Raw genomic sequence first — 24,344 nt, forward strand, 5'->3', positions numbered from 1 at the left:
GGTATAATGCGGGCTGATAGTACACACTACACTCCAAACAAAACCGCCCACCCCCCCCCCCCCCCCCCCCAACCCCAACCCAGCGTCTCCAATTCTCCATCCTCCGATAAGTACCGTACTTACACTACCTTACGTATTATTTATCAGGCAAGCTCCGCGAGCTTCTCCTCCGCGAGCTTCTCCTCCCCAGCAGCGGCGCCGGCGCCGACAGTGTTCAGCACGGTGAGCGCGCTCCTCTTCTCCAGGCTCTTCTTGACCGGGTCCGGGGCCGAGAAGACCTCCTCGAGCTCCTCGAGGGTGCGGTCCTTGGTCTCGGGGAAGTAGAAGTACATGACGGCAGCCTCGACCAGGTCCCAGAAGACAAAGACCAGGTAGAAGTAGTAGCCGATGCGCTCAAAGGCCGGGCCCGAGGCGTACTGCAGCACGGTCGACGCGGCCGACGAGGCAAAGTTGCCGACGGCGGTGCCCTTGGCGCGCGTCGCCGTGGGCAGCGTCTCGGCGATGTACATGCTCTGCAGCGGGGTCCAGCCGAAGGAGAAGACGACGCCGAAGATGAAGATGAAGGCGATGGTCGTGTTGGCGGCGGCGGTCTGGGACGGGTCGTCGGTGGCCATCTTGCTCGTGCCGGTGAGGATGGCGAAGCAGACCGAGGCGAAGACGATGGTGTACAGCAGCAGCGGGCGGCGGCCGACCACGTCGGTCATGCGCGCGCCGAGGACGGCGCCGATGAAGGACAGGGCCGGGTTGATGCCGTTGAGCGCGAGCACCTTGTGCTCGTCGGTGATGCCGGCCGACCGGAGCATGTTGACCATGTAGTACGACGACAGGCTGTTGCCGCTGATCTGGCCGAACACGGCCATGCCGACGACGCAGACCAGCCGCCGCCGCGCCGAGTGCGTGTTCCACAGCTCGTGGTAGTCGTACCACTTCTTGTCGGACGCCTCGGTCGAGATCTGGCTCAGCATCTCGCGCATCTGCAGCCGCACCATCGGGTGGTCGAGCCGGCCCTCGCCGTGGTACGCGGCCAGCACGCGCGCGGCCTGGTCGTGCCGGTCCTGCGCCATCAGCCACCGCGGGCTCTCGGGCAGCCAGAACACGCCCAGGCACACGATGCCCGACGTGACCATCTGGCACCAGATGGGGATGCGCCACGCGTCCAGGCTGTCGATGAAGGCGCAGCCGTAAACGACCCACGACGCGATGATGCTGCCGATGTACCACGTGCAGTTGTACAGCCCCGTCAGCGTGCCGCGCCACCGGGGATGCGCCATCTCCGACACGTAGCACGGCGCCGAGACGCATGCGAAGCTGACGCCGAACCCCAGCACGAAGCGGCCCGCCAGGAACTGGCCCTGGTGTGTGCTCGGCGCCTGCACGCACGTCCCGACGACCACGAGCAGCGCGCCGACAAACATGCCAACGCGCCGGCCGAAGTAGTCGTTGACCGGCCCCGTGAAGAAGACGGCCGCCACGGATCCGATATTGTACATGGCGAAGACGAGGCCCGTGCTGGATCCGGCCGTGGACCTTTGATATGCCCGCGTCTCGTTGTGAGCATAACATAAACGAATGACGGGGCTTCCGGGGATATCATGCAACAAGGTTCCTAGTAGTGAGTTCAGCTTACATGTTGAAGTATCTCTGATACGAAGTCATGCCGTTGAGCCCGCCCATCAGGCTGCCGTCATAGCCATTGAGGCATCCGCAGAGGTAGCTCAGCGACAGGACCAGGTACAGGCGCACCATCTGCAGCGACCACGGCGAGTACTTTGTGTCGTCGACATCGTGGGCGAGCTGGACGGCCGCCACGTCGGCGTTCGGCTTTGTCTCGTCGGCGTGGTCGGTTACGGCAGCCTCCTTCTCGAGGCTGGGATCCATTTATGATGCGGAGAGAGGGAGAGAGAGGGAGAGAGAGAGAAAGAGAGAGAGAGAGAGTGAGAGAGAGAGTGGAACCCGGGGGGTAATAAGGTTGGGTACTTGAGTGTGGATGACTGCCCCGTCCGTTCGGGGGGGCGGATCGGCGCGAAGTTATATCGGCGGGCCTTGAGGAGGTGTGTGCCTCGGCCGCCAGCCTGCCCAGCCATTCGGTTGTGAGAGTGAGACCTAAAACAACATCAACCTCTCCGGCTATGTGATGGCACACCACCCAGGTCACCGGTTCTGCTCGCTTGTCCATGGTAACTAGTTACCAAGGCTCCCTAGATAACCCCCCGCACCTCACCACCCCCAGAGCCGTAGGTCCCAGACATTCCCATCCTCGGCTGCTGGGGTGGCATAGTGAATAGCCGGTATTGCCCATGCCCCATACTGCGGTACCGTGTTGCGGTGTGGTCGCACCGTTGATTGGGGCGGAATTGGGGGCGGAATTCTGGTTTTGATGCTGAATGGCTGATGCTACGGTGGTAAGGTCATCAAGGTTGATTTTTGAGAATGCCAATGCTGCTCGGGGCTCACTTGCCCGAGGGGGGACTGCGGTTGTTGAGGTAAACGAACTGTGCCGCTTCCCAATGCTAGTATTTCCTTTATGTTGAGCACTGCCAGCTTTTATTTCCCCATTGAGCTTCAGGTGTTACTTACTTGTTTACCTTGCTTGACGTGCAAATGAAATACCTTTGACTATGGATTTTACTCAATCAGCCCTTTATTACACACTTACAGCTATCATGCTTTGTTTCCTATGGCTTGCTTAAATGTGGAAGCACTGGACAAAAACCCGAATGGGCTAGACGGCAGTTAGCGATGAAGATCATCACCCGATTTTTCTTCTGCATCCTGCCCAGCTTCCCCGCGGCTACAATCTGAAGTTCATGCGGATTACATAGCTGATTGGCGGGATATCTGGCGGCACCCAAGTTCTCTCGGTTACAACGTACGACTTCTGGGCTCTTCGGTACCAGCGCTCGAGCAGAAACATCGTATCAAACACGCTTCCCCGTGTCGATATGCAGATCCACAACCAGACGCCCGCGCGTTGCCATCTTGCATTCGCCTACCGTGCGGGGTCCATGTACTCGGTACGACGACACCCCGCATCGCTCTGCGGAGACGCGCGGGCAGGGGAAGGACGATGAGCTGTCATACAATTGACGTGGTGCCGTGTTACAAACACCGGGAAAGCCTTCAGATGGTCTCAAGTCAACAGCCAGAAGTCTGGACATCATCCGCAAGGTGACAGAGTGTCTAGCGTCAGAGCAGCCTGTGACTCCTGTGTGAACAAAGATTCCACATCACCATCGAGGCAGTGATCGATATCGAGGATCAAAATGAGTTCTCCCAAAGGCATTTCCCTCCAACAGGACGAGGGCAGGCCGGACTACGCCAACGAGGCAGTTTTCCGACGAAACACGCTACCTCCGCGGTCCTACTACATCCCGGAGACAGCCATCCAGCTCAACGGCCGCTGGGATTTTCACTACGCCTCGAGCCCACCGAAAGCTCCTGGCCCGACATCTGCGCTGGACGAAAACTGGGCGAAGATCCAAGTGCCTGGCCACTGGCAGCTGCAGGGATACGGCAACCCTCACTACACAAACGTCCAGTACCCCATTCCCGTGTGCCCGCCACACCCCCCGACCGAGAATCCGACTGGCACGTACCGGCGGACATTCCATGTGCCGCCGTCGTGGGATGCCGATTCCCAGCTGCGGCTGCGCTTCGACGGCGTCGACAGCGCCTATCATGTCTGGATCAACGGCTCCCTCGTGGGCTATGCCCAGGGGTCGAGGAACCCTCATGAGTTTGATGTGACGCCGTACGTCCGCAGAGACGGCGCCAATGAGGTCTCTGTGAGGGTGTACCAGTGGTGTGATGGCTCTTACATTGAGGATCAGGACCAGTGGTGGCTTTCCGGTTTGTCTGTCCGGGGTCCCAGTTTCGCTGCAGTCCGTTAGTTGACGGGAAACAGGTATCTACCGTGACGTCCACTTGATAGCCCTTCCGTCAAAGACGAGAATCGAGGACTGGTTTATCCGCACCGACCTGGATGCCGAGTACAAGAATGCAACCCTCGATGTCACGGTCGATGTCATTACATCAGCACCCGCCACAGTTGCCGCGACGCTTCGGGAGCCGCGCGAGAACGGAGGATGCACTGTTGCTACCGCACAGCATGATGCGAGCAGCGATGGCAAGATCTCTTTCAGTATTCCCGTCGAGAACCCGCAGAAGTGGACGGCCGAGACGCCGTACTTGTACTCTGTCGTGCTTTCTATCACCGCGGGCGACAAAGCCCAGCACGTGCATCAAAGGATTGGGTTCCGCAAGGTCGAGCTGAAAGACGGCTTAATCTGCGTCAATGGGCGCCCCATCCAGTTCCACGGCGTCAATAGGCATGACCACCATCCTCGCTTCGGACGGGCTGTTCCCCTGAGCTTCATTCGGCACGATTTGCTGCTGATGAAGAGACACAACATCAACGCCCTGCGCTGCAGTCACTACCCCAGCCATCCAAAGCTCCTGGATATTGCCGACGAACTCGGACTGTGGGTGATCGACGAGGCCGACCTCGAGTGCCATGGCTTCTACGATGCTGTGGCACGGCCGCAGGACATACCTGAGGAGATGGACTACGAGGAGCGCAAGAAACTGACGTTTCCGAAAGCGGCCGAGTACACGAGCAACAACCCGTCTTGGAAGGCCGCTTATCTCGACAGGATGGAGCAGATGGTGCAGCGCGACAAGAACCACCCCTCCGTCATCATCTGGTCTCTTGGAAACGAGGCCTTCTACGGGCAGAACCATAAGGCCATGTACGACTACGCCAAAGACGTTGATCCGGGACGACTGGTGCACTACGAAGGAGATGTTCATGCCCAGTCCGCCGACATGTACTCGTATATGTACCCCTCTGTCGACAGGCTAATCAAGCTGGCCAAAACAGAGGGTGTCAGACCAGACGGGAGCTTTGACAAGCCTATCATACTCTGCGAGTATGCCCACGCCATGGGCAACGGGCCCGGGTGGCTGGGAGACTACGAAGAGGCATTCCGCACCTATCCCCGCCTCCAGGGCGGCTTCATTTGGGAATGGGCAAACCACGGCTTGTGGAAGGAGGACCCGGATGGCAAGAAGTATTACGCCTATGGCGGCGACTTCGGAGACGTACCGAATGACGGCGCCTTCGTCATGGATGGCCTGCTCCACAGCACGCACGAGCCGACTCCGGGCCTAGTCGAGCTCAAGAAGGTTATCCAGCCCGTGAAATTTGGGATTGAGGACACAGACTGGCTGGTTGTCACTAACCTGCATGACTTTGTTGCCCTTGAGCACCTCAGTGCGACCTACACGTTGGAAAGCTTCGGTCTTGAAGGGTGCGTCGGGGTATCTGTCCCTTGTTAAGGATACCGTTGCTGACGCTTATACAGGACCACTCTTCGTGAATCTGGTGTATTAGATCTACCTAGCATCGCGCCAGGCAAGACCGAGAAAGTGAGACTCGGATTCGGAAGCGACTGGCGCAACTGCGGCACGGATACCTACCTGACAGTCTCCCTCCGCCTTCACACCCCGGCTCCCTGGGCCGAGGCTGGTCACGAGGTAGCCTGGTTCCAGCATCGCTACCGCGTGGAACAGCCCAAGATCCCACAGGAACTCCCTCCCGTGGCCCAGAGCCTCGACGTGGACGGCACCGATACCTCCATCACAGTCACGGGCAACGACTTCACCTTCATCTTCGACAAACACCGCGGCTACCTCACCCACTGGACAGCAGGCAGCACACACCTGCTCGAACCCGACCCGGCCACGGGCGCGGCCATCATCCCCTCCTTCTGGCGCCCGCCAACTGACAACGACAAGCCGGCCTCCCTGCCCTACTGGCAGCGCTTCGGCGTCGACGCCCTCACAAGCCAGCTCCGCTCCACCAACATCACCACCACGGACAGCGGCGCCGCTGCAGAGATCACATTCACAACCTTCCTCACCCCGCCGGTCCTCGACTGGGGCTACCTGGCCACAACGACCTACACCATCTCGGCCTCCGCCTCCTCCCCGGGCGGAAAGCTGACCATTTCGGTCCGCCTCGCGCCCGCGGGCTCCTACCCGCCCAAACACGTGCCCCGCGCGGGCCTCAACCTCCGCCTGCCCCGCTCCGTTTCCGACGAAGTCGAGTGGCTCGGCCTCGGGCCGGGCGAGTCCTACCCGGACAAGCGCGCCGCGCAGCGCGTGGGCGTGTGGGGGCCCCTTGAGGTGACGACGGCGGCGGAGGGGGCGCGGATGATGATGCATACCCATTATGAAGTGCCCCAAGAAGGGGGCAATAGGATGGGGACGAGGTGGGTTAGCTTGCGAGGAGCGGGTGGAGCTGGGGGGTTGAGAATTACTTCTAGTACTAAGGGTGACAATGATGATGATGGGTTTAGTTTCCGGGTGTCGAGGTACAGTGACAAGACGGTCCAGGCCGCGCGGCATCCTTGTGACCTTGTTGAGGAAGGGGCGACGCTGTTGCGGCTGGATGCGAAGGTTGCTGGGGTGGGCACGGGCGCGTGCGGGCCGGGCGTCAGGGAGGATTTGCTTGTGCCGGTGGAGGAGATGCAGTTTGGGCTCTGTCTTGAGCCGGTTGGTGTGTGATGGGTGGAATGTCTTCAAGGTTGTGGTGGGTGTCTACTACTACCTTAGGCGAACCAATGGTAGAAATAGCACCTAGGTAGGTGGTTTACGAACGCGCGATTTGAGAAGCTCATACAGAGCATCCTATTAAAACAGCCCAGTCAATGGTGACTTGAGCGCCGAAGGGTGTAAAGATGTAGGGCAAAAAGTGTGTATTTATGGGTGGGAAGGCCCATGTGCTGTCGTTCCTCCCCTTTCATCCTTCATCTTCTTGCCAGGCCATGACTCTTTGAGGGGATACGGATATTGTCCGATAGGTGTCCTTCTGCGATGCAAGCGGCACTTATGCCCTAGTAAGGACGGCCTGAGCATCTCCTGCCATCGCCCACCGGAGAATTGGCTGAACGGTGTCTATCGCGACCAGGCGGATGTACAGCCCAAGGGCGGTGCCGGAACTCAGCACAGCTTATTTCGAGATTGAAATCCTGGAGGGCAGCGTAACTGCATTGGGACCTTGCAACATCACACTGGAAAGTTCGGCGGAAGATGGCCTTGTGTTGCTGCCTGCGCCCTCCACGCTTCGTCCTGGTGATGTTGCCGGATGCGGGACTCTCGGCGACCTTGTCTAATGTAAAGAGAACGAGGAATTCATTCGCAAGCCACGCTCTTGTTCCTGTTTCGTATCCAGCTTGCCTAACATATACCAGATTGTGAAGGAATCGCCATTCCCTGGTATCGGCCCATGTTTCCCCTCATAGGGAGCAACTCGGTGAGCATCGTTAGCAATTTTGGTACGACAATCCTTTCATGTCAAACTTGGCACCATGTTCCTGGCTCAGCTGTGGTACGGTGTATCTACTCCGTACAGGGGTCTGGTTTCCCGTAATAATCCTTCTCCTAGTTCCCTCATACGAGAAATTCACCAGCCTCCTCTCCGGACGGGTTTCATCTCTTTATCCTTTGGAGATCTCGTACCAAGTGCCAACTACGGCTGGGCTAATAAAGTTAACATCATTCAGAGCCAACCGCAGTATCATATGAGTATTCATCCAAAGTTCTGGGGAGATGTGACGTGGACAGCTACGAGTACACGATTACGGACTTCATGCAGTCTGAATGCTTGGAGAGAGAGGGTAGGTAGGGGCCACACGGCGTAACGTCCTGTATGTTCAGTGACGTCCTGGAGCCCTTTCACTTCCTTATTGCGCGGTATCTTTTTGGAGCTCCTCTAGCTTGTCGTTTCTGCCCTGGGAGGAATGGTGATGACTTATAGAACTAAAGGGTCTCACGAGGATTCCTGGGTAACCAAGCTTGTATATTACCTACTAGTACTGTGTGAGGAGTCAGGGACGGGGGCTGAATCAGCAAACACGTCCTCACACAGCATCAAGGACAAATGACCGCACCTGCCCGCGCCGATCCAATGCGGTGCTGGCAGGTACCGGAGGCTTGGACATTGTTCCCGCTCTAAATCACCGTATATTGTGTTGAGTGTCTCCAGACTCCAACTCCCTGTTATTGGACCCTACAGGCCAAATAGCTTAGGTAGGTAGGTATCCAGCAAAGTCACTGCGCTGTTGTTCCTCTTTTGATACTTAACAAAGCATTATCATCCCAGACCCTCGTGCAACGACGGTCGGCGCAAGATGTGCCATGATTAACGGTACGTCGTTCTCATTTGAGCTGGGAAGATCCTGCTTTCCGGCGCGTTTTGCTCAGCTCTCGTCTAGGATTACCCACAAGTTGGAGTCTTGGGCCTCGTTATCAACTTGATACACGGAGGTGTGCCCTAAAATAGAGCTAGCGGCATACCACAGTCCACGGACGTTGAGCTAAAAATTCAACCCCTTTGGATTGACACACTTTATCTTGACTTGGCCTTGAGTGACCTGATGTCTGCATCTTCTTGTCTCCGGAGACGGGCCGACCGGCCTTGGCTTGCCGATCCGTTGCTCGGCGCGCGGCACCAAGAAGTCAATTGCCGGCGATAGCGGCTTGGTGGCGGTGGACGACTCAAGTGCCGAACTTTTGCCGATGGCCGCCACATCGGGTAATCCGTGCCGACCGAACGGCGGTGGGGGCGAGCGGAACGGAGGCCGCTGACGGAGAGGCGGCAACCAAACTTGTTGCCGTGGCGCCGTCTGTGCGAGCCATCGGAGTCGGCGCGGGATGGCTGTCGTCCAAGCTTGATCGGATCGCCACTGTCATCAAGGAACCCGGCGGCGTTCTCACGGAAATTCCAGACCGCATGCCGTCCCGCTTGGAGGCACATTACACAGCTGTCAGTACATATCATGCAGCAGCGTCGATGAGATGATATTCATGGCTTTTTCCCCAACGCACGGTGTGCGGTTAGCATCATCGAGCCAGGGACCTTGCCGGTGTGCCAACCGAGCTAGAAAAATCCCTCGTTTGGGAACTTCGCCGTGGGAGCACACCTGCCCTGAGCGGCCTCACTGGCCGACAGTTAACACTTTGGTGACCGCTTGTCTCTTTGCCGTGGGTCTGTGGAGACGCATAAGCTTGGAAGTGGATAGATTCATGTTGCGGTGGATTTCAGGGTCTTCCCCAGATGATGGCAGATTGCGATAACCCCAAGTCAAGACGTGAGCGGGGAAGATAGACACCACGACTGGTCGGGTTGGCAATGTTTCGAGCAGGTGCAACCTCATGCGCACGTGGGATCACAACGGCACGACCTAACGTTACTCCGGAAGCGCTATCGGAATCCCACGGGAAAAGGAACACAATTCGCCCTGTCTATCATAATCTGAACTTTACTGCCAAAATGCATGTAGGTGCAATGTGAATTATGAATAGGAATTTTTTACCCTAATGGGAAGGAAAAGATCGCCACCGTTTTCCCCTCGCAAGCCTGCCCAGCAGGGCTCCGGAAGGATCACTTTGCATCGCGGTGCCCAGTGGAATGCCGGGTACGGACTGCTTGTGTGACGACATCGACCCACCTTTTCCCCGCCGAGCATCTTGTTGCCTTTAGATCCGACTGCATCGGACTTTCCCAGAATTGGACAAGCGTGCAGCCAAAATGCTTGAGTAAAGATTACCGTGCTGAAGAATCAGCTTTGCGGTACCATCCATTTTGTATGCCTCGGTTGTTGAAAGAGAATTCCACGGGATTTCGGGTTGGCGAAAGGGGCATCGGCCGCATCAGATGCTACTCGTCCCGTATCTCACTTAATTAGTTTACCCCAGGTTCAGGTTCGGCCCAACGGGTGCCGAGAGGAGTCAGCTTGCGCAAAAACTGTTTTTCAAGATACCCACGGAATGACCTCATACTCCACGTCTCGGTGGACCGTATGGGCCACAGGAGGGTCTGAGATTGTGCAACATCTCATCCCGGCCCTATGACAGTGGTGTCTCAAGTTTGAGTCGCCGTTGATCAGTGCTGTACCCGGATTTGTCACACCCTCTGCGCTGACCCCGCCGGAGCAAGATCGTCTTATGTTGCATTCTTATTGCCGCCGAGGAGCATGGATCAACCGAAAAGACTACCTCGGCCGTGCGCTGACCGGCAGGGCCCTCGGCCTGACAGTCGTCCAAAAGCGCAAACCTTCCCCACGATGCTCAGGGCACTGTCTCCATCCGTTCTTCTGCATGTGGCGGCACAAGCGCAGACCCTGGCTCCATCTACACCGGCTCCTGCACGACTTGGCACACGTCCTCCGGCCCCGTGTCTCAGTATTTAGGGAGCCGCCTGCTCGCCCTGTCAAGAGTGTGCCTCCGGCAAGCTGCTTTCTGCCAAGTCCAACCGCTGCAGTCGTCCAAAATGGCCCCTCCAAAGTTCATGGGCCTCACAGGCAGGCCCCTCTCGCTGATGATCTCGACCGTTGCGACAACAGGGTTCCTCCTCTTCGGATATGACCAAGGGTGAGTTGAGCGTGATGCTCCAAAGTCGTTTGCCGGCAGCATGACTGACCCTTCGCTTTTGCTCAAAGTGTCATGAGCGGTATCATCACCGCCCCAGCGTTCAACGATGTGTTCACAGAGACCAGAGACAACGCGACAATGCAGGGTCTGGTCACGGCCATCTACGAGATTGGTTGTCTTGCCGGCGCCATGTTCATCCTTGGCGTCGGCGACTTGCTGGGGAGACGGAGGGCAATCATGCTGGGTGCCTTTATCATGCTGCTCGGAGTCATCATTCAGGTTACCGCCTTCCCTGGTGCAAAACCGCTTGCGCAGTTGATCGTTGGAAGAGTAGTCATGGGGGTCGGAAACGGCATCAATACGTCGACCATCCCTACTTATCAAGGTGAGCGAGTTCCGACCTGGTGGCTTGTCGAGAGGGACGGAGTTGACACGGGAGAACAGCCGAGTGCAGCAAAACAACGAACAGGGGGCTGCTGATTTGCATCGAGGGCGGCACCATCGCTTTTGGCACCTTGATTGCCTACTGGATCGACTACGGCGCGTCATACGGCCCCAACGACCTCGTGTGGCGGTTCCCGATCGCATTTCAGATCGTCTTTGCCTTCTTCATCGTCATCCCTATGTTCTTCCTGCCCGAGTCTCCGAGATGGCTGCTGAGTCACCAACGCGTGGCGGACGCCGACAGGGTCATTGCTGCCATCCGCGGATACGAGATCGAGAGCGAGGAGACGGTGCTTGAACGAAACGTCATTATCGACTCGCTCCGCGCTGCCGGCGACTACGGCCAGAAGAGCACACCGATCAAGGCCCTCTTCACTGGCGGGAAGACGCAGCATCTGCGGCGCATGTTACTCGGATCGAGCTCGCAGTTCATGCAGCAGATCGGCGGCTGCAACGCCGTCATCTACTACTTCCCCATTCTGTTCCAGAGGTCCATTGGCGAAGACCACAACATGAGTCTGCTCCTCGGTGGCGTCAACATGGTTGTCTACGCCATCTTCGCTACCACTTCCTGGTTCGTCATCGAGCGCGTCGGCCGGAGGCGCCTGTTCTTGATCGGCTCGATTGGTCAGTGCTTGAGCATGGTGATCACCTTCTCCTGCCTGATCCCCGGCGATCCCATGTCGGCTCGCGGCGCCGCCGTCGGCCTCTTCACGTACATTGCCTTCTTCGGCGCCACCTGGCTGCCGCTCCCGTGGCTCTACCCGGCCGAGGTCAACCCGGTCAAGACGCGCGGCAAGGCCAACGCCACCAGCACGTGCGTCAACTGGCTCTTCAACTTCCTGATCGTCATGGTCACGCCCATCATGGTGGACAATATCGGCTGGGGCACCTATCTCTTCTTCGCCGCCGTCAACGCCTGCTTCATCCCCGTCATCTACTTCTTCTACCCGGAGACGGCGCGCCGCTCACTCGAGGAGATCGACATCATCTTCGCCAAGGGCCACGTCGAGGGCATCTCGTACGTCCAGGCGGCCAAGGAGCTGCCGCACCTGCAGCCGACCGAGATCGAGCGGTATGCCAGGCAATACGGCCTCGTCGACGACAATGCTCGCGATGGCGCCCCCCGCCGGGATGCACGTGACGAGGAAGAGAAGCCGCAGGTCAGCGGGTCGAATAGCAGCAATGATGTTGCTGTCCATGAGAACGGTGTCGAGGCTGGCCTCGGGGAAGGGCTTAAGATGTCCGAGCGGGCAGATCGAGACTAAAACTTCGAGGGTGCCGCAATTTGTTTTGGGAGGGTAAACGACATGAATGATGACCTAGGAGATACCGACCCTGGAAAGGAATAGGGTGCCGATGTTCCAAAGGGTATTTTTATTGACCTCTTGACAGAGGGATGCTTGGGAAGAGAGACGTTGCGGCCTTGTGCATATTGGTGCTTTGTCAAGGTGTAGCAGGATACCCCGGGTACGACATGTTTTTGAGGGATAGGAGGTATTTGTTTATAAAAGGACACGGATAGGGCTATAGACAGAGTCTAGAAATGTCAGAAACAAACATAGACGCTGCCATTCGAGCAAATGATGAAGGGGCTTCTCAACTATAAAACCGCCTATCTGGAATATATTGGCGAGTTTCTTGCTGAGTGTGCTAGAGATAACATGCAGTATGCCGAGATCCGACTAAGCTCTATGCAAAACGACCCAAGTGTGGGGGACGATGACCCGAAGCAACTAATCAACGAACAAAACACGCGGCTAGTATGTCACTAGTAGTGGTTTGGACTCCGTCTTGAAGTGCAACAGATACCCTTTGGCAGAGCTGCCAGTAAACCAATAGCATGTTATACATTACTAGTACGTACTATTACTACAGGGTCCTCAAGGGGCCCTGGAAAGAAGCGAAGTGAAGAATCCCAAGTCCTTCTCAAAATTCCCCCATCTCTTAACTTTCTTCCGAACAGCAATCCATAGCGAGCCGTATTCTTCTTGAAGCGAACAGGCAGCCTGACGTCAAGAATCACATCCCACTTGTCTTCTCACAGAAGATTCAGAATGCTGCAGCCACAGCCACCATGATACCGACGGCACTGCCCACCAAAGCCTTCCACGACTGTCCAATGATCGAGTTCGCGGCCCCGGTGGCGGGGGGAGCTGGCGGTGCCGGTGCGCCGAGAACCTATATGTGTAGATAAGATGGTCCCCGTGTCAGCTAATCATCCTCATCATACCATCCATCCGTACTAGGTGTAAATGGAGTTGAAGGTATTGATATCAGTAGAAAAGAAAAGAAGACAAGACGAAAAAGAAAAAAAAGAAAAGTAAAAGTAACTCACCTTGCTAATGGTATGCACAGCCCCATTCGTAATAACAGCATCCCCAGCCAAGATGCGCGCCCCATCCAGGTAGACGGCGCCCTTCCCGTCGACAGACACGGCCACCTGCCCGCCGGCCAGGGTGGGGTAGACATCGCCGTCCTGCAGCAGCGGCGTGTAGGCCAGGTAGTCGACCAGGACGTGCTGCTTCACGAGAGCGGTGAGCTGGTCGCGGGTCAAGGTACTACTACCAGTACTATTGGTAGTACTAGTAGTGAAGGTGAAGGCCTTGTCGTCCGGGGCGAGGATGGTGATGGGGCCCGTTCGCGCGTCCAGCTCGGCCAGGACGCCCGTCTGGTTGAGTGCGGCGAGGAAATTATCGACGCCCAGGAAGGGGAGGGTCTCGGAGGCCCGGGCCGGGAGGGTGAAGAGGCTTGTTTTACGCAAGATTCGGGGTCAGTTGGAGAATTGGAGAGCCGGGAGGAGTATTGCTAAGAGAGAGATAGCGGTAGAATGAAATGAAAGAGTCAAGATACCAACCCGTTGACGGGACGGATGATCCCGTTGTCAAAGGGGATGTCGTTGCCTGTGACCTGGACGGCTGCGCCCAGGCCGGAGAACACGACGGGGAGTTCGGAGGCGGTGGCACGTTTCTCGACAATGCTCTGGTTGACGCCTGGTCCGAGGTTGGCGAATTCCGGGTCGTCGAGCAAGGTCACGAAGGCGGATCCAGAAGGAACCAGCTCGTCCCGGTGCCGGACGGGCCTTGTCCCGTTGCCTCCTGCCGGCGGCGGCTTGTTGGTGGGAGGCCGACGGGGCTTGGGGGCAGTGCGGTTCACCGTGTTGAACTGGGTCTTGGCCTTTTGCAGGTCTCGGTCCGTAGCGCGGCGGGCGAGGGTTCCGTTGTCGGCCAACAGAGCGGCATTGGTCGGGGCGTAGATGATGAGGTCCGACGACGCCGCAACAAGGGGTTCTCCCTGGATCAGCGCTGCATATTCAGTGAACCCGTTCTCCTCGAGCACGGTAATCAGGGATTGTCCCAGGGCCGAGACGGCAAAGAGGGCGAGGAAGCCGATGAGATGTTGTCTGAGCATGGTTGAGGAGAGAGAAGGTTGAGCCGGTAAGACAAACTGAGCGATTGGATTACGGTTGACAAAGCCGGGGGAAGAGTCAGAGAGGGGATAATGGTCTTCGCGCAGATACTAATATAGTAATAGGCCTTTATCCGCAAGGCTGCACGAGAGAGGACGAAGCCCGCTCATCTAAGATCACGAAGGGTCGGCAAAGTTCCCATCTCGGTGGGATATTCTACCCCGTCATCCCGACACCTTCTTCTACACCTGCAGGACGGCTAGCTCTTGTTGCAAGAATAGCAGCCGCCGGTCAATCCGCCAGGGAGAATGACGTGCGTGGTCGGCATCTCGTACAGTAGCCAATGAAGGGCGAAGTCTCTCATTATTCTCATGACGGGAGTAAAGCATCCAATAGCAAAGTCGACAGTAGCGAATGTGGGTCGTGAACCGTGATGTCGTCCTGAGTCGAGGCTGAAAGGACGGGAGAGGGGGCAGAGTGGTTGAGTCGTGTTGATCGCCAGTCGGCATCGCGATGCCCCATAAGAAATCGGACGTGTTGTACGGCCTGTAAGGGCCAGGCCGAGAGCGGAAGGGGTAATGCTCCACTTCCTTCTCGTTGCCAGAAAGGGTGTGCATGAGCTGGCTGCTCCAATCAGGATCCCGTGCTGCCGTGCAACGTGCGGTATCCATGGATCTGATTACTGCAGTCTTTCAGCTCGAAGTCGTGGAGTGTGCACAATACTGACACACCCGCCTATGCACGGGAACTTTGGGGACTTCGAGTTCCCAGGGCGAAGCTCAAGGCTACCGCGCCTCCCAAAATCGTCTGATGGATCATGGGCCACTACTATTCCTTTATCTCTCCCCCCTCGTGGCATGAATTAATGGCGGTCTTATAGGGGGTGGGCAGTCGACAGCCTCGTCGACTTCCTCCCTCCTAGTAGTCTTACTGGTCCTATGCTCTGAGCTGAGTCGCTAGGGTCGGGATCGCCATCAGAGAGCATCGGCGGCCCAATGTCTTGGCACAGCATCAGCGACAGCCTCGAGAATTGGTCAGCGCTGAGTCCGAAGGTGTGTCGATGCGGCTCTTACGGTCTCACTTGTCATAACCTTCTGGGTCTTCTCTCAGTCCAGCCCAGAATGTCGCGAGGAAGGCAAAACTCTCCTCTCTCTTTCCCTCCTCCGGAGAGCATCGCTCAGACCGCGAACACTGCTTCCGAGCCCTTCCAAGTTCAAGAGTGCTCTCAATAACATCGTGCTCGCACAAGGATACTTAAGTATTATCCCCTATTCACTACCATGGCGGACGTCTACACTCCGCCCCCGGACTCGTCCTACCTCCTGGTGACGCCCTTCACGATGCCGAGCGACCGAGGAGACCGGTGGGCCGTGTCCTTCACGGGGAACAGCTCGGCGCTCGTGGCGGCGGCGCTGTCCGTCATGGTGACCGTGTCGTTCCTCTGTCTCTGGAACTTCATCTCGTTCGTGGCCGTGCTCTCGGTCCGCGCCGAAACGCGCCACCGCTACGTCGCCGTGGTCACGCTGTGGAACTCCAATGACCCCTGGTTCGCTTTCAAGGAGCTGCTGCACTACACCTACCGGCACTACCAGACCTTCCGGTCCCAGGGCGACAAGCGGTGGGACGACTTCCGCTACGGCCTCGTCTTCTGCCTCCTGGCGTTCGCCGTGTTCGGGTCGAGCATCGCCATGGGCATCGTCGCGCCGTCGCTGGTGCAGATCGGCAACGTGGCGCCGGTGCGGCCGAGCACCGTCTTCTACCCGGCCACGCCCGCGCCCGAGGACAGCGCGCAGGAGCTGCACGACTTCGGGCTGCGCGCGCCGTCGGTCATGCGCGCCCTGGGCAGCGTCGAGGCGGCGCAGGTCACGCTGCGCCAGCGGGTCTCCATCACGCAGAACCAGGACTACGCGCCACTGCCGGACGGCGACCGCAACGTCAGCCTCGATTACCGGTACTCCCTCTCGGGCGTGGAGCTGGGCATCTTCGGGGGGTCCGACCTCCGCCTCACGGTGGAGGGCCACTGCTTCACCGAGTACAGCTGGAGCAGGCCCGCACCACCCGACGGCAGCGACCCGGACGCGGCCGACTGGTACCGCCTCTGGAACGAGCCCGGCACGGACGACGACCAATGGACCCAGTGGGTCCTGCTCAATCAGTTCGACACGGCGCACGCGCCCTCGGCCAGCTTCATCAACCACCCGAACGGGGCCGAGCAACTCGCAGGCGGCGTCGACATGCTGTATGCCGTGCTGGTACACGCGGCCTGGCGCTCCAGCATCACCATCGGCGGGGACCCGTGGTATGTGAATGTTTCTTTCAGTCTACCCTCAGTAGTAGTGGTACCCTGTGAAGCAGCAGCAGCAGTAGCAGGAAACGAAACATTGTGTTTTTCTTTTTACTGATACCCCCTGGGGCCTTTTTGTCGGGCCAGGTACGCGACAGAATCCCGCCCGGCCAACGACCCGCCGGCACCCTACAACGCGGCGTTCCGAATGAAGCGGCGCCGGCCCGTGCTCTCCTGCGGCGAGCGGAACAGCTGGACCTACGCGGGCCACGCCGTCACCTCGGTGCTCGACCTGAAGACCACGCCGGGGATGAAGATCCCCACGGTGCTGCTCGACATCCTCGAGACCACCCTCGGCGGCGGGCCGATGGTGGTGCGGCTGGGCAACGCCAGCGGCGACTCGGCGCTGCGCTCGCGCACGACCAGCCCCAACGGCGTCATCGACGCCGGCGCGTCCAGCATGTTCGCCGACATGGAGCGCCTGATCCTGGCCAGCTACGTGGCCACGCGCAGCCTGTTCACCGACGCCGTCATGTTCGGTGGCGGCGCCGACTATGCGAATGTTGTCGAGGGCGCTGACGGCCAGCCCCGCGAAGGGGCCGGCCACTTCGTGGTCTCGAGCCCGGACATCCAGACCTTCTCTTTGACGGGGATCGTGACGCTTGCTGTCATCCTGCTGGTGCTGATCCTGCTGAATGCTTTGACCTGGCTTCTTCTGCATTTTCACCACCAGTCCGAGAACAATACCGGTACAAATATTACCACAGAGGCTCAGCAGACTGAGGCTGAGGCTGCTGCTGTCAAGGGTCCCAAGCCGGGCATGTTCGGTCTCAGAAAGAAGACTCGTGATATCCGCGCAGAGAATAAGCACAAGTGGACCCGCTTCCACGTCCTGGCCGCCGCCCAGCTCTTCCGCTGCGTGTATGAGCCGGAGACGGGGCCGCCGCCACGCGAGGTGTGGAGCTGCAGTAGCGTTGACACGAACCACTATGAGAATGGCAGTGGGAAGCTTGTCGTGCGCACCTGCGGTGAGGCGAAGTGTATGGGGCATATCGGCAAGGTTTGAAGTGAGAGTGTCGTCGCAGGGACGGGGGATGGCAAATGAGCTGTGAACTTTGAAAGGTCTTGTTGGAGGGGAACTTGCGTCGATGCTGCAGTTGTTGGAGGCTGCCAGTGGGGGATACTAGTACTAATGTTCTGTCTGTTCTGGTGGATGGCGAGAGCGAACCGAACCCTCCCAGGGCGATGCCCTCTAAGCCTAGGGTCGTGGTTGTGGAATGTTTGCCAGTCCTTTTTCTTTTTCTTGAGTAGCTTCCTGTCTACATGTCGAAGGCCAACGTGCCGCTGACTTCCCAGTTGTCTTGTATTTTGAAAGATCATAGATCTGGATGTCCAATACGCTTTTTGATGGGAGCCGAGATGATGCAGTGACTTGGAGGTTGCAGGGTGACCTGGGGTTGCAAGCTCCCGCCCATGTCAAATGCTCCTTCCTCTCTGTCACGCTTTACCTAGCCTTTTCGTCTTGTCCGGTACAACAATCCCAGCCAACTTCTCTCAATAGGACATTGAACTTCCAGCAAATCAGTGTCCTTCAGTGGCCTTGATGCGAAAGGACTCGAAACCCGCGATGGACCGCTCGCAAGACCATCTCATCATTGGGCTGATTGCGCTCACGCCGCCGCTTGGCAGCTCGCTGATGGAGCAGCCAGTGCAGCGGTGGCTGCTGTGTGGTAACACCGCTGTTTGTGTGGTGGTTGGGCTCGGTTAGGCGGTTGTCGTTCTTTGAGCTCATGGTCGGGCACGGCTCCCTTCGTACTCGGGAATGTATCCGGTCCGGCAGAAGGCCAGTTGTAAGGGCACGCCGCCGCTTTGCTGGACGACTGTGTTGCTGAGAGTCCCCCTTGTTAAAATCTTGAGGTCGAAAGTGATACAACTGCAGAGAAGGTGGTCTGTTGGGTTGCATGGCGGCTGTTTGCAAGTCCTTGGGGGGCGCAGGATTAAGGACCGGCAGATGTAAAGTCGGACTCTGCTGGCCTTGCCGTCTGGAGGTCTCTGTCTTTACTGCTGGGAGTATCGCCGTTGGTTGGATGCGGGTGGTTTGTGGAAGAAAGGGCCGTGTTCCTGCAATACCACCGACTAAGGGGGGTGGGGCAGGGAGTAACTGTGAAGGTTTCAGTTGATGGACCTTGACTGGGGTACGTAAGATGATATGATATCGAGACAGCCGCTGAGTAGCTAGGTAAACAAGCTGATGGAACGAGAGTCACCATACCTTCCGTCGTCTATCAGCCATCTTGAGCGAGCAACCACTTGCACTTCGAGGCGTACGGTACAATACCTAGTGTGGCCGGGCTCATGGAATTGATACTGTGAGGAAAAGAAAAGCACTCCACGCGCCAACAGGAAGGAACAAACTAGAAGTTTGGTTTTGAGAGACAAGTATTAGCGAACTGTAAATGCGGCGGAGCTCTGTATCTAGAAGCAGATGCTAATAAAGCTTTAGATATAGGCCGAACCCCCACGTCCGGGTGTCACTGTGTCAGTGCTTGAAGGGAAGACCTGCTTGGCATCCGGCTGTGCCCAGCGGAAACCATGATGCGTTGATACGTCGATGCATCTTTTCTTTTGCCTGAAGGGTCGACAACACTTCGAAGATGTGTGTGAGGGTGGGGTTGTTACAGCCCAAAGCCGGAGTTCCGACTTCCGAGCTATGGGCAACAGGAAGCTATTGGCGTGATGCGTGATGCGTGTGCTTCATCGTGGCTTATTTGAACACTAATAGCTGGAGTTCACGGACAGTGGTCGGCACTACGATCATGCCCAGAGAACTTGAAAAGGAATGGAAGTTCACAACATGGGAACCCTTTCAGGATTGGAACCCCTGAGTCCCTGGATCGAACTCCACAGCCACACGAGTCAAACAAAGTGTCGAACGCCCGGCCAGGAAAGCGCACACCTGATTGTCAAGAGACTGGCCAACCCGACAGAGAGGTATTTAAGGGTTACGGAACCATCGCTCTCATCATACTGTGTAGTGGAGGGCCGCTCACCTGCAGGAATCGGGCTGGCTGGTTCTTTGTTTCAGCTCCTCAGCACCGAACTATCGACAACCCGGCCCTACAATTGGCGGGGGCCAATGCAGAATTGCAGATCCCGCGCTGCCAAGCACCGAACTGGTGTGTGTTTCGGAGGCCGCAACAAATCGGCGACGGCCTTAAAAGCCCCTGCCAACCCCGACGTCGCCGCCGTCCGACAACCGCCGAACGCGACCTTACCGGATCACATTCTTTTCAGAAGTACAGAATGCCCAGCAAAGGCGTGCATGCGTTCACGTACATCGCGGTGCCGGGCTGCTCGATTGAGCTGTCGGTGCCGGGGCAGACCGTGAAGGTGGAGGAGCTGAACCGCTTCTCGAAATGCCACTTGGAGGTCGAGGCGCGCGCGATCGACAGCTTCTTCGACAAGCGCGGCCGCTTCACCTTCAAGGTGTTCCACCAGGGCAACCAGATCACCGAGCAATGGATCGACGTCAACGCGCTCACGGGCAACGCCAGCGGAGGCACCATGGAGTCCATCGCCAACCAGCGGTCCATCGTCCACGGCAACGGCTTCATCATCTGCTACGGCCTGTACGAGGCCGGCGACGGCCATGACCTACTCCCCGCGCAGCACCAGTGCTACATCACTGTGGCGCCCAACTACGCCGACTGGATGCGCAGCGTCGCGCCTCCGGGCTCGGACCGCGAGAACAAACCCTTCTCCCGGCTCGTCCTGCCGGCGGCCCACGACGTGGGCATGAACAGCATGGCAAGCAGCGAGGCGGTGCTGCGGCGGGTGGGTGGCGCCGTGGTATCAACCCTCATCGAGCACGGCGACCCCAAGGTGCGCGAGATCCTCTCCCGTCTGGCCGACAAGCTGTCGGCCGACGCGATCGCGCTGATCGCGCCCAACATCATCTTCAGTCTGGCCATCACGCAGAAGGACGACCTGGCGACCATGCTGCAGATCGGCGCGCGCTACTTCGAGTTCCGCCCGGCGCGCCTGCACAGCGCCGTCCGCCCCACGGGCGCCCTGCCCGACGCGCTGTACTTCCAGCACAGCGCGATCCCGGGCATGGCGTACGACGCCTTCCTGCGGGACGTGGTCGCCTTCCTGCGGGATCACGGGGACGAGATCGTCGTGGTGCAGCTGCGCTGGGACGGCGTGCCGCTCGACGTCTGCGCGGGGCCGGCCGATGACGAGAAGCGGCGCTGCCTGGACGAGGCGCTGCAGCAGCATGCCAACGGGGAGATTGTCGTGGGGAACCTGGACGACATGAAGCGCCACAGCATCGGCCAGCTGCGGCGCGAGCGCAAGCGGCTGATCATGCTGGACAGCGTGGACTCGCTGTCGACCTACACGGACGAGGGCAACGCCACGCTGGATGGGGATAGCATCGTCGAGGCGCTCCCGCGAGTGCTGACGCGCGAGAACCAGCGGGGCAAGGCGTTCGTCAACATCCAGTGCCAGGCGACGGCGTCGAACATCCCGAGGGCGGTGGTGTATTCCGTGCTGGAGGCCAGCGCGACCACGAGCTGTCTGCTGGCGACCAAGGGGATATGCGATTCCAAGACGCTGCCGTGGTGCAGGGATAACGTCCTCGACAAATGCGAGCTCGACCAGCTTGTTGTCTTGATGAATGACTGGATCGATGGTGGCACGGCCGATGTTGCCGTTCAGCTGAGCAGGCAAAGGCTGGAGAGATGAAGCTGTCCGTTTGTGGTGGTCCTTGTCCGGACAGAGGCATGCCAGGCGCTGCTTAGACCCTTATGACGGATGGTGCACATTTTGTGTGCTGTGGGTTTCGGCGGATGTTTGCTTTTCATACTTCCTGCTAGAGGTCAGAGCCGCCTTGGTAGGTAGGTAAATGGATAGTGTGATGATATCCGTATGTTCTTGCAGACCGGCCTACCGGCGTATGGAAGAGTTCGCAGAGCGGCAAACAACTGTTCATCGACAGCTCAAACAATAGCTGGGATGGTGATGTACTACCGACTAGTACCTCGAGCTGGGGAAGTTCCATTCAAGATCAGAGGAGCCTTTGTTCAACTCCGCATTAGCGATTCGACGGTTAACCTCATGAGCGGCTTGTGAGAAGCTCAAAGAAGTCATCCAATGGCAATCTCTTGAGATGATATACTTGAGTGTAAACCGTGCTTGCTAAACAGGAAGTGGCTGCGCATCCCCTCTTGTACAATACACACCACATAGCATTGGAAAGTTCCCTCGCTGCCTGACCTTGGGAACCTTTCAACCTCAGACTAGCGTTCAGCTACGGTGGATGAGCAACCTAGTGATAAATAATCAACGGGGAGGCTAGTCTTACAGATGAACGCCTCTCCACTCCACAATTAAACGAGATCATCCACTTAGCATCTGCCAACGGCCAGCCAGTCGAATTCAGGTCGAGGCTTTTGCGAGTTTGGGGCTGCGAGGGAGACGTTAGAGACACAACCCGTCTTGTTGTCCACCAGCAGCTGCTATGCAAGTGTCTGCAGGGAAGCTGGGTTCCCCCCCCCCCCCCCCCAACCCAAAAAAAGGAATACTGAACTCAGCACGCTTCCGGTGCTCCGTCCTCACAGAAACACATGGATGGTAAGAGAGGAACAGGGATGTGAATCAATTGGTAGTTCAAGGGATATGGGATGGTCGGTTAGACGAGGCCGCCGGCTAGCGACATCCCCCTTCCTTTCCCTAAACCTGTCTTGAACCCCTAGGCAGTGCTACAGGTGCAAGGATGTGCTACATCCCTTGGTTGTAGCAATGAAGGATTTAGGTAGACGTTGGCTGTGGCTCGGGGGGAGACTACGTGTACCAACCCTTGCATGATACGAGTATCACAAACCACTGCTTCACGGTGGCAAAGTTAGATCTGAGGCACACCAAGGCGAGGAACATGTGCTGTGGTATGCATATTATTGAATAACATATGTACTGCGCCTTGGGATTGGGAGTGTCCAAGCAAACAGATCGTATACACGTGAAGTCCTTCTCAAGTCACCAGCCGAAACCTTGAAGCAAAACCGTGTGGATATATTGAACATGAAGCATTCAAATACACGCGCCAATTGAAAGAGAAGGCTCAACCCCTGTCGGGCGCCATTGTATCTGGCGGCGAAGCCGTCAAATCAAGACACTGAAGAGTAGATGCGCCCTTTAGCCGCTGAACCCAACCGAAACCTTGATAGTGGTCTTGCCGGGTACAATGTTGAGTCCAATGCCGTCAAGCGCCTCCATGCCCTTGGTGTAGGCGTTGGTGCCCTTGCCGCCGGGAAGAATGGTCGAGTCAACACCCCCCTCGGACATTTGGCAGCCGGGAACATCCATATTGTAAGCCTGCGCAACCAGAGACGAGCAGTCGGCGCCCGACCAACCCTCGTTGCTGTCGTTCGCGAAGTCGAATTCGGCCCAGACACCAGCATACTGACCAAACTCGGTAGTTGGAACCTCGTTCGGCGCGAACGCGCAGACGCCCTGGGTGTTCTTATCGGCCACCACGGTCTTGGTCTCGCCGGGCTTGAGGGTGAAAATGAGTGGCTTCTGACCGGCGACCTTGAACATGCCGGTGAGCTGCTTGTCGGCACCCATCTTGTTGGCGCAGATAACCTGGTACGGCTCCGACGCCACGTTGGTGTACTTCATGACATAATCGTACTTATTCGCGATGCTGTCGGGAACCGCCATCAGGTTGGAGTTCCACTCGCAGCCATCGGTCGTGCCCAGGTTGCCCGTGTACATGATTTGGTCGTATGTAACCCGCTTGGCTTTGCTGCTGGAGCTGCCGCAGAACGGGATGTACTCGGAGGATTCCGAGGATGCGGAGGGCTTGGCGCTAGAGACGGAAGCAGCAGCGACCGTCGCCTTCGCCTCCTCGGTGGTGGTCGTGGGCTTTGGGATCACCTTGTGCACATTCTTCATGTGCACCGGGCCGTCACGCTTGGCATGCGCGTCCTTGTGGAGATGCGCATGGCCGGAGGGGTGGGCAGCCGCGCCGAGGACGCCGGCGAGCACAAGAACCGGAGTGAAAAGCATTGTAAATTGAGATTCCCTTTTTGTCTATCCCAAAAAAAATGCGTGTTTCGTCGAGATATCCGTCTAGGATTCAATGTTGTCAATTGATCGTCGGATCGCGATGCCGGATGCTGTCGAGTGGACGATGGTTGCAATCGATGCTTGCGATTGCTGAGAAGCGAGAGTGACTTATATCACCTTGTTGATGGCTTAAAGGAGCGACTGATTCGAGGTCTCGAAAAGAATGGACGAGAGCGCGAATGCGGCAGTGTGGCAAAAGGTTGTAATGGAAAGGAGAGACGGGCGGGTGTTTAAAACAGACGAAAAGCTGCAGAACCGCCAAGGCAGGGGGCGGAGCGGTAAATGAGCCGAGAGTTGTGCCTGAGAAAACCCCGGCAGCGCCCCTTGTTAGCCCAACCCCTGGCGATGGCCAGACCGACGATCGCCACCCGGATTGGCTTGAAGGACAGCTTGGACCCACGCTCATAAACAGAGCTCATGCAGGTCCCATTGCAATGCCATTGGTTGTCAACGCAGCATCAGTTCGCTGCCGGCGGAACCCTATCGCAATCCTGTCCGCATCCATCCATGGATGTTTTTCATTGATGCATGTCTGATGCCACCAGCCCTGCAATTTGCCGTCCCTTCTGCATACCGGCAGTGGAAGCTCAGCAACGGTTGGTTATAAGAATAACACGGCGCAAGTACTTCGAACGCGCACCG

At 57.7% G+C, this 24,344-nt stretch overlaps 7 protein-coding genes across 7 annotated transcripts; 4 read left to right on the forward strand and 3 right to left on the reverse strand.

Annotated features, from left to right (window-relative positions):
* Positions 1-72: 72 nt before the first annotated feature.
* Positions 73-1,648, reverse strand: B0T15DRAFT_516645 (sugar transporter-like protein). Its single transcript, XM_062868265.1, has one exon. It carries the CDS (start codon positions 1,488-1,490, stop codon positions 144-146), a length of 1,347 nt encoding a protein of 448 aa, XP_062725599.1. The 5' UTR covers positions 1,491-1,648; the 3' UTR covers positions 73-143.
* A 1,175-nt stretch (positions 1,649-2,823) lies between these two features.
* On the forward strand, positions 2,824-6,838 carry B0T15DRAFT_516648 (glycoside hydrolase family 2 protein). Its single transcript, XM_062868266.1, has 3 exons — positions 2,824-3,849; positions 3,905-5,309; positions 5,364-6,838. Exons 1-3 carry the CDS (start codon positions 3,264-3,266, stop codon positions 6,565-6,567), a joined length of 3,195 nt encoding a protein of 1,064 aa, XP_062725600.1. The 5' UTR covers positions 2,824-3,263; the 3' UTR covers positions 6,568-6,838.
* A 3,017-nt stretch (positions 6,839-9,855) lies between these two features.
* Positions 9,856-12,265, forward strand: B0T15DRAFT_15844 (general substrate transporter). The gene is made up of 3 exons (XM_062862082.1): positions 9,856-10,434; positions 10,503-10,819; positions 10,879-12,265. The coding sequence occupies exons 1-3, from the start codon at positions 10,334-10,336 to the stop codon at positions 12,144-12,146; spliced, it is 1,686 nt and encodes a 561-aa protein (XP_062725601.1). The 5' UTR covers positions 9,856-10,333; the 3' UTR covers positions 12,147-12,265.
* A 627-nt stretch (positions 12,266-12,892) lies between these two features.
* Positions 12,893-14,409, reverse strand: B0T15DRAFT_15856 (FAS1 domain-containing protein). The gene is made up of 3 exons (XM_062862085.1): positions 13,736-14,409; positions 13,217-13,628; positions 12,893-13,059 (listed from the first exon to the last, which is right to left on the reverse strand). Exons 1-3 carry the CDS (start codon positions 14,287-14,289, stop codon positions 12,931-12,933), a joined length of 1,095 nt encoding a protein of 364 aa, XP_062725602.1. The 5' UTR covers positions 14,290-14,409; the 3' UTR covers positions 12,893-12,930.
* An 877-nt stretch (positions 14,410-15,286) lies between these two features.
* B0T15DRAFT_545920 (uncharacterized protein) lies at positions 15,287-17,892 on the forward strand. The gene is made up of 2 exons (XM_062870147.1): positions 15,287-16,586; positions 16,719-17,892. Exons 1-2 carry the CDS (start codon positions 15,568-15,570, stop codon positions 17,635-17,637), a joined length of 1,938 nt encoding a protein of 645 aa, XP_062725603.1. The 5' UTR covers positions 15,287-15,567; the 3' UTR covers positions 17,638-17,892.
* A 1,747-nt stretch (positions 17,893-19,639) lies between these two features.
* Positions 19,640-21,408, forward strand: B0T15DRAFT_15879 (PLC-like phosphodiesterase). The gene has a single exon (XM_062862086.1). The coding sequence runs from the start codon at positions 19,875-19,877 to the stop codon at positions 21,315-21,317; it is 1,443 nt and encodes a 480-aa protein (XP_062725604.1). The 5' UTR covers positions 19,640-19,874; the 3' UTR covers positions 21,318-21,408.
* Positions 21,409-22,482: 1,074 nt separating this feature from the next.
* On the reverse strand, positions 22,483-24,068 carry B0T15DRAFT_406426 (uncharacterized protein). The gene has a single exon (XM_062865310.1). It carries the CDS (start codon positions 23,640-23,642, stop codon positions 22,767-22,769), a length of 876 nt encoding a protein of 291 aa, XP_062725605.1. The 5' UTR covers positions 23,643-24,068; the 3' UTR covers positions 22,483-22,766.
* Between the last annotated feature and the right edge of the window lie 276 nt (positions 24,069-24,344).

The sequence above is a fragment of the Chaetomium strumarium genome (assembly GCF_033439665.1).
Source record: "Chaetomium strumarium strain CBS 333.67 chromosome Unknown B0T15scaffold_1, whole genome shotgun sequence".
In the NCBI taxonomy this organism is placed as follows: Eukaryota; Fungi; Ascomycota; class Sordariomycetes; order Sordariales; family Chaetomiaceae; genus Chaetomium; species Chaetomium strumarium.